The 9317-nt window shown below is 30.8% G+C and overlaps 1 protein-coding gene across 1 annotated transcript; it reads left to right on the forward strand.

The window, feature by feature from the left end:
* The first annotated feature begins 1993 nt into the window (after positions 1-1993).
* Positions 1994-5751, forward strand: LOC106762355 (primary amine oxidase). The gene is made up of 4 exons (XM_014646224.2): positions 1994-3647; positions 3905-4018; positions 4433-4980; positions 5498-5751. The coding sequence occupies exons 1-4, from the start codon at positions 2331-2333 to the stop codon at positions 5706-5708; spliced, it is 2190 nt and encodes a 729-aa protein (XP_014501710.1). The 5' UTR covers positions 1994-2330; the 3' UTR covers positions 5709-5751.
* Positions 5752-9317: the final 3566 nt, after the last annotated feature.

The raw sequence follows: 9317 nt of genomic DNA on the forward strand, positions 1-9317 counted from the left end.
TTTTAAAACAACACTTAATCATTTAAATATTTCTTAGATCTTTAATTAGAGAAGTAATATCTTTAACTGAATAAATTGAAAAACTTATTACTTATCAAATTACTTTATTATTAATTAAAACTTAATTTATAAATATTAATTATTTATATTACAATATTATTATATATCTATACATTTTATAATTATTTTGGTATATACATTTTACTGTAAGTTTTTCCCTCATCTATATAAATATTTTTTATTGCTTTACGATTTTGAAACTGTTTTTTTTATTATAATATAATTTTTCTTTTATTTATTTTTATCATAAGAAGAATGAAGAGACTTGTGCTTAGACATGTGTTTGTAAACTAATATTTTTAATGCGTAAATCATATTTTGATTAGTAAAAGATAATCCATATTTAAACTCAGTTTTTTTAAAAAAAAATTATATACTTCGTTTGTTGTCATACTTTCTCAGCAAATTATATTTTAACTAATTGAGTATAAAAGATAATCCATATTTTAACTAACATTGTCTCTTATGTTTGTTGTCATACTTTCTCAGCAAGATGAAATAAATAATGCATCATCTGGATCTAAACACCCTCATAATCTACTTAGTAGTAATTTATTTGATGATATTGCTGAAAAATCTGAAACTAAAAAATTGATGTTAGAGTTCTTAGTGCAGTTCAGTACAGTTACTGTAAACTACTTTTTACTGTGAACTACTTTTTAGTTCAGTATAGTTTTCTTGAAGTGATTTATAATTAACTATAAATTTTTATAGTACAGTGTACTATAGGGCAGTTTGTCCACCCCTACAAATATTTAATTGACGATTTAGTTAAATTGAATCATCATATGCTACAATTTTATTGTCGAAATTTCAATCCATTTTAATGATAAACAAAGTAAAAATGACAATTTTATTAAAGTGACTTAGTGAATATGTCAACCAAATTTCTCTCTTCCAAGGATTGCAAGAATTAACACTTTCTCTTGATCTAGAAGATCTTTCACTTAAGTTAAGTGAAACAAAATAGACTTTAACTAGTTTGAACTTTTCAAATAAATAGTTGAGAGTCCAATCCAATAATGATCTTTCACATGTTCCTCATATTGAATATATAACAAGTCTAACAAATTTCATTAGAAATCTCATTTCAATTAGAGTTAAAATCAATTTACATAATAGAAACTTTATCTTTCAAACAAAATTTGTAAAGTTAAATTAGATTAAATTAACCTACTCTATGATGTTTGAAAGAAAACAAAGGAAGAAATGGTGGTTTTAAAAGAAAGAGTGAATGGTATGGACGGATAAGTGTAAAAAATTATTGTCAAATATCCTTATTTTATTTCTAAAATTGTGTATAATGATGTATGCTAAAGGCAGGAGAATGACAGCTATGGCTTGAAGTTGCGCATTATGATGTTTAGTGCGCGGACACGTAACTTAACCCACGTCGTCTTGCTAATTAAAGCCATGAAAATGCCTAAGTACTGCTTTCTTTACCATATATTTTCAATCCTCACTTTCATGCGTGGTCCTTCCTACCATGTCACTATCATTGGAGTAACAGTATTATTTCAGATATTATCTTACTTCTATTAAGATTTCATCATTCAAAGGCATTTAATGAAATTCAAAAACAAGCCTTTATAAATTCTTACGTACCCTTTAAGCGAGCTGACATTATAATATTATTAGAGTAACTGTTTCATTTGAGATATCCATTTCTAAATTTGATGATTCTATACTCAAAAAGATATGTAAGTGTATCAAGATATATACCAAGTTTTTATAAATGGATTTTAGTGATTATGCTATTAAAGTAACTGCATTATTTCTGATGATTCTGCTACCATTTTATTCTGTAACTAAATTAAGAGAGGAAATTGCACAAAATCTGCTCTGCAGTAATACAGAAATATATAGGACTATGGGGATTTTAGTTTTACACGTTGAAGCAGCTTGTTTCTGAATGACCCTTTTGCTAGATAGTCTTGTTATTAATAGATTTCCTCGAGCATTGTGATAGAACATAATTTAATTGCGTTCTGTTACTCTTGTACTAAGAAACAAAATTGTCAGACTGTTAAACTGCTAAAGTCTTTCTCTGCATAAGATTCTTTTATCCATTGTTATCGCAAGTGGTTGGTTGTTTCAGTGTCAGCTTGACTAGATAGCAAGTGTCTCAATCTGAATCCTGGTTTATTTTACCGAGAGATTCCTCCAATTTTCGATTTCCACCGTGACCATATATTCATGTGAAGCTTTCTCGAGTGTACTTTAACAACAAGAGAACACAAAGTCTCTCAACAGCAGTGATATCTGTATCCATGGAGGCCAAAAACTTGTGGCGCTTCCTGGTTCTTTCAAGTGTCGTGGCAATAATTTCACTTGTTAGCTGGCTTCACCTTCCATCATCTTCCAACAAGGAGGTTCTGAACTGCAACCTTTACTCTGGATGGTGCACCTCAAAGAACCGCTTCTATTCCTCAGCACGGCCTAAGGAAATCAAGAATCCATCATTTTCCACTCGTGACCACCAGTCAGAAATTCCTCAACACCCTCTTGATCCTCTAACAATTCAAGAGTTCAACAGGGTCAGAACCATACTCTCTTCCCACCCTCTCTTCAAGTCCTCATCCAGCTACACTCTGAGCTCCGTCGTCCTTGAAGAACCAGACAAAAAACTAGTCCTGAAATGGAAAAAGGGTGATCCACCCTTGCCAAGGAAGGCTTCCGTGGTTGCAGCCGTGAAGGGGGTCTCTCATGTCCTCACTGTGGACCTCGAAATCAGCCAGGTGACTAGCCTCGAAACCGGCTCAGCTTCGGGGTACCCCACCATGACTATGGAAGAAATGGTGGGGGTGCTGGAGGTTCCCCTAAAGAGCACTGAGTTCAACCGTTCAATCACCAAACGTGGTGTGAATTTAGCAGACCTGGCTTGCTTGCCAATCTCTTCAGGGTGGTATGGGACACCGGTGGAGGAGGACAGAAGGTTGATTAAGGTGCAGTGCTATTCCAAAGAAGGTACTGTGAACTTCTACATGAAACCAATTGAGGGTGTCACTGCCTTGGTTGACATGGATAGAAGAGAGGTGCTGGCTATTTCAGATGATGGCCAAAACATCCCTGTGGCCAGTGGTGCTAACACTGATTACCGTTACTCCATTCAGAAGCTGAATGGTGAGTTGAGGCTGCTGAATCCAATATCCTTGGAGCAACCAAAAGGTCCAAGCTTTACTGTTGATGGCCACTTGGTGAAATGGGCAAACTGGGAATTCCATCTGAGACCTGACCCAAGAGCAGGCACCATAATTTCACAAGTCAAGGTGAGGGACCCCGACACATTAAAGCTGAGAAATGTCATGTACAAAGGGTTCACATCTGAGCTATTTGTGCCTTACATGGATCCCACAGAAGGTTGGTACTTTAAGACATACATGGATGCTGGTGAGTACGGATTTGGGTTGCAAGCAATGCCATTGGACCCCTTGAATGATTGCCCTCGGAATGCTTACTATATGGATGGTGTTTTTGCATCTTCTGATGGAACACCTTATCTCCAACCCAACATGATTTGCATTTTTGAGAGTTATGCTGGTGACATTGCTTGGCGTCATGCTGAGTGCCCCATCACTAACCTCAAGGTAAGCTTTTCTCTCATAGTGTTACGTTTAATGTCATGAAACATCAGATTCAAGCCAAAAGTTACCATATGTAGTTTGTTAGTCCAAGAAAATTTCATAACATCTGCACCAAAACATCATCCGAAACACAGTTCAAATCAAACCCCCCACATAGCTCTAGTTTGTTGCCAGTTCAATGATCATGATTCACTGTGGCTTGTTCTTCATATAGTTCCATGGATTTATCTCTTTATTTTGTATTTGGGCTATTATGGCAGGTTACTGAAGTGAGGCCGAAGGTGACACTAGTTGTTAGGATGGCAGCTGCAGTGGCAAACTATGACTACATCGTGGATTGGGAATTTCAAACCGACGGGATAATCAGATCAAAGGTTAGAGATGGAAATTCAGTTTATTAGTTTGTTTGTATTATTGTTCAGCATTGATACTCCCGATAAACTCTGCAGGCATGTGTACAATAAACTAATCAACGTTTGATGTGATACGTTAAGCTTTCTGTATAATAAACTTATCATCAAGTTACGTGATACTTTATCTTTTCAAGTATTGCTGCAATCCAAGATTCCTGAAAACCTTTAACAATAATTGATCACTAGAACGCACCTTTTTCAATAATGTGTCCCTTACAAAATATATTGGATTATAGGAAAATCGACAACTTGCACTATAGATTGATGATTTGGGGTGAGATGGATGAACTTATCTTGATTGATGATCGTGTTTTTGTCTTGTTTAGTTANTACTCAATAGTTTNAGCTAATGTATAGGCATTTTATCTGATGCAGGTTGGACTTAGTGGTATCTTGATGGTGAAAGGAACTACCTATGAGAACATGGAGCAAGTCCCTGAGAAAGAATATCTTTATGGAACCCTTTTGAGTGAAAACATTATTGGTGTAATCCATGACCATTTTATAACGTATCATCTAGACATGGATGTTGATGGGTCAGAGAATTCATTTGTTAAGGTGAAGTTAAAGAAGGAAGAGACGAGTTCAGAAGAATCACCGAGAAAGAGTTATTTGAAAGCTGTTAAAAAAGTTGCAAAAACAGAGAAAGATGCAGAAATTAGACTTAAACTGTATGAGCCATGTGAGTTTCATGTGGTGAATCCAATGAAGAAGACAAGAATAGGGAACCCTGTTGGGTACAAATTGGTTCCAGGTGGGACAGCAGGTAGCCTGTTGGATCCAGAAGACCCACCACAGAAAAGAGCAGCCTTTACCAATAATCAAATATGGGTGACTCCATACAACAAGACTGAGCAATGGGCTGGTGGCTTATTCGTTTACCAGAGCAAAGGAGATGATACTCTTCAAGTCTGGTCTAACAGGTCACTCATTCTACCTTTCTTATCTCATGCTTCAGTGTTCATTCTATAATCATCAACGTCACATTTCATAAAAGAAAATTTTCCTGACTGATATTATTGCTATGAATGGGCATTTAGGTGAAGTTGGTTGAAATTAATGTGATCCATCAATTTATAAACAGGAGCTCTATATTGAAAATTGAAGATAAACAGATCCATCACTTTAGAAACAGGACCACTGACTTTGAAATGAGACGCAAATAGTTGAAATTCATCTTCATCCTTCACTTTAGAAGTAGGACCACTAAATTGGACATTAGAAATTAGATATCACCATGGCAACTTAGGAACAACATTTGATTTATGATTTCATGTCTTGTGCTGTCATGGATCAAGAAAAGGAAAAAGGAACTGTCGTGTACTCAATAAACTTAGGTTGGAGAAAGTGGTCACTCACCAAATTCTGAGTTTTTTTGACTTGGAATATTGTTGCTTACATCAACACAGAGGTATTGATATGTGACTTTTTACTATGCAGGGATCGTGGAATTGAGAATAAGGACATAGTATTGTGGTACACAATAGGATTTCATCACATACCATGTCAAGAGGACTACCCTATAATGCCTACTGTCTCATCAAGTTTTGATTTGAAGCCTGTTAATTTCTTTGAGAGGAATCCAATCCTTGGAGTGCCTCCCAATTTTCAGGAAGATTTACCTGTTTGTGAGGCTCATAAATCAGCTTGAGATGCATCTTTTATTTATACATGAAGAAAGTGGTTTGCCCATACTTATATTTAAGGACAATGATACTTTGACAACTCTTTTTTAATAACTTTTTTACAACAGGATACGTGTCATCATTTTATTGGTATGTTTGAATTTATCTTTAAAAAAATATTTGAAACAGACCAATCATAGACTGTCACGTATACGTTGTAAAAAAGTTATCAAAAAAAGTTGTTAAAGGGACTTTTTCCTATATTTAAATAACTAGTGAGGCTACCCACAATTGAACTATCATGTTAAACTTTTAGAATTTTAGAATGTGACTTGAATCCTAATGTATATCAAACAATGGCTGAATGATATTAAACAAAATCAAACAATGGCTGAATGATATTAAACAAAATTTTCATTAAGAAGTTTTGTTGGTTGCTAGTTCATGATACAAATTATGTTTATTGCTTACTCATACTAAACAACCTCAAAAACAAAAGAACTATATCCAAATATTCATGTTTCATCCTAGTATCTTGCTCTTTAAAATTATGAGAAATTGGCTCCTTAACTCTATCATTGTTTCATAAATGTGTGACATTATTGGTTTTACATCATCATCTACAAGTGGAAATCACACATTTTAGACAATATGTGATTCATCTCCAAAATTGTCATTACATATTTTCTTTATTGCTTAAAATATATATGTTTTTTTGAATAATTGTTTCTTTAAATAATCATTTTTCTAAGTTATTATATTTTATATAATTTTTTTTCAAAATAAATCTGTTTAATTAATTATTTTCTAAACAGTTTTTTAAAATAATTGTTTTTTTTTAAATTCAAATTTATAAATTCTCTTTCCCTCATTTTTAAATGAAAAAAAAAATTCAATTTAGATTTCAGTTTGCCAGGATTAAATTTGAATTGATTTTTTTACAAAATTACATCTAAACCACTGCAATAAATCATGTTATTTGGTGATTATGTGGCAAAATATGCTATTTGAATTAAAAAAGATCTAACATTTTTTATCTAAAAATGAAAATAGTGTATTGGGCACATTATGTTATGTTATTGGTGAATCTCATGAAATTTTCTCACAACTCCTCTTATGGTGCGTATGCATGAAAGAAAAATGGATGAAACGAAGGAAGTTCGTGTGGATATACTTAAATTTTATGATTTTATTAATAATTTAGTTTAAATATTATTTTGTTAGTTTTTGGGTTTAGATCTCTACATTAATAAGATATCAAGTTATTTGTTTTTGGTACTATTTTAAAAATCTTTTATTAATGAAGAAATTTTATATGTACATAAATTTATGTTTATTTTTTATTTTATTCTGAGACTTTGTTTGTATCCAACCATTTGAGTAGTAAAATATTAATTAAAATTTAACAAAATTAACTATTCGGTATTAAATATTATAATATGCAATTGTAGAAATATATTCATTATTCTCTCTGAAAAAGTAAAGAGTAAAGAAAAGGAGATTATTTGAAAATGAGTTAATAATTATAAAATAAAAGAGTGATAAAATACATTGGAACAAAAATAACGAAAATTTAAATAACTGAATTTATGTTTCTAATAATTGTAAAACAACGGTTTGATAAATAAATTGAAACAAAATATTAGAATTTTTTATTTTGTAATTATAAAACAACAATGGAAATTAAATAACTAGAATTTATTAAAATAAAGAAAAATCAAGTACTTTAAACAATTTAAATCGAAAATTAATCAATTTATAATTATTACTAAAAGATTAAATTGAAAATGAATCAATTTATAATGATTACCAAAAATTGAATGAAACCATAAAAATGAACAAAAATGCTAAGATATACAATGCTCCATTAAATTGAAACTAATAACCATAAATAGATAAAAAAAATAATGAAATAAATTTAAATTTAAATTAAGTTGAAAATTATTGAAACCCAATTAAGAGAAAAATTAAATGCATGCAAAACTAATATTAAAAATGTTAACCAAAATGTCAATGTAATATTAAATAAATAAATAAATAGCAAATAAATTATATTTCAAGTCTAGAATGATTATAATGTATTAAAGGTGATGATGAATGACATAAGTATAAAAGTGATGTATGAGTAAATATAAAAAACTGTAATTGAATATAACACAATAAAACTGTGGATGCATAATTGTGAAATAATAGGTAAAATAAATAAAATATCAAGTATTAGGTTTAAATAAAATGACCAAACAAGTAGCTAAAATAAATTAGACCAAACACATGGATAAATAAAGCAACTAAAAGATTAAATAAAAATTTGAAGGCTTAAATCCTTAATTGGTCCCCATGTTAGGAGGGAATTTTCAATTTAGTACCCGCTTTTAAAAGTGTATACATTGGGTCCCATGTTTGTGTCAATTTAGTGAATTAATGACACTTCAAACAAGTTTGTAATAGCAATTAGAAAGTCTCCACTTGCAACTCAAACAGTTAATAAACATACTGCAACTCAAAATGACTTTTCCACTTGTAATTTTCAAGCCAAATTGATGGTTCAAAGGGACTAAATTGACACAAATTGCAAAACATAGAGACCCAATGTATACACTTTTAAAAGCGGGTACTAAACTGAAAATTCCCTATTAACATGGGGACCAATTAAGGATTTAAGCCAAATGTGAAATATATTAAGAAGAGAACTAATTGAGAAGTTGTAAAGACTCTTTGTTAATTATGTGACTCAAAATTATAAGAGAACAAGGTAGAAGAAGGGAGGCTTTTTGCTTTAATTTGGTTAACATTGTGCTTTGTTTCCAAGTCTCTATGTATAAAGGACTAACCAAAAACGTTATTAAAGAAACAAATTTTGAAATTAATTAAAATAAGAAAACTTGATTAGAGCAATTCAACTTTTTTTTCTAATTAAAATTATCACAAAAATATATTGCATTCAATTATTGAAATTTGCTAAATTAACTTCTAATAATTAATTTGAATGATTTACCATCTTCATCATCAATTGGCTCATTGAATTGTTCACCATTCACATTATCTCCAATGGGTTGAACAAGATTGTGCTTTGATTTCCATCAATTTGGTGCATATTAAATAATATTGAATTACCTTTCTCCTAGGAAAAAAAATATATGCAAGTGCATAGCTGAATGTATGCTTTAATGCTAAAATTATATAAAATGCAATAAATTTAATAAAATTGAATTATGTTATGTTTTTATTAAAAGATTATAAATGCCATGATTTATAAAAATATTAATTAGTTTAGAAAATATTTTTTATTAAGAAATAAATAGTAGAACGACATATCTAACATTCCATTTAATAGTATAAACTATTAAACAAAATATTATAAATTTTGATATTGTATAGTAAATAGGTATATTGAATACAAAATATAAATACACTTATTATGAGTAATAACCATATAGATATTTTATATTTGATTTAATACCCAACTTTGTCCCTAGTTTGGTTGGCAAATCTCAATTTAGTCCCTCTTTAGAAAAGTGTTTGAAATTGGTCCTTACTTTTAAATTTTTGAGTCAAAATAGTCCCTTCCCTTAAATGATGACAAACGGTGTTAAATTTTTTTTTCTCTCTTCTCATTTTCTGTGCATTGCAGGTTT

Source organism: Vigna radiata, chromosome 5 (genome assembly GCF_000741045.1).
Source record: "Vigna radiata var. radiata cultivar VC1973A chromosome 5, Vradiata_ver6, whole genome shotgun sequence".
Lineage (NCBI taxonomy): Eukaryota > Viridiplantae > Streptophyta > Magnoliopsida > Fabales > Fabaceae > Vigna > Vigna radiata.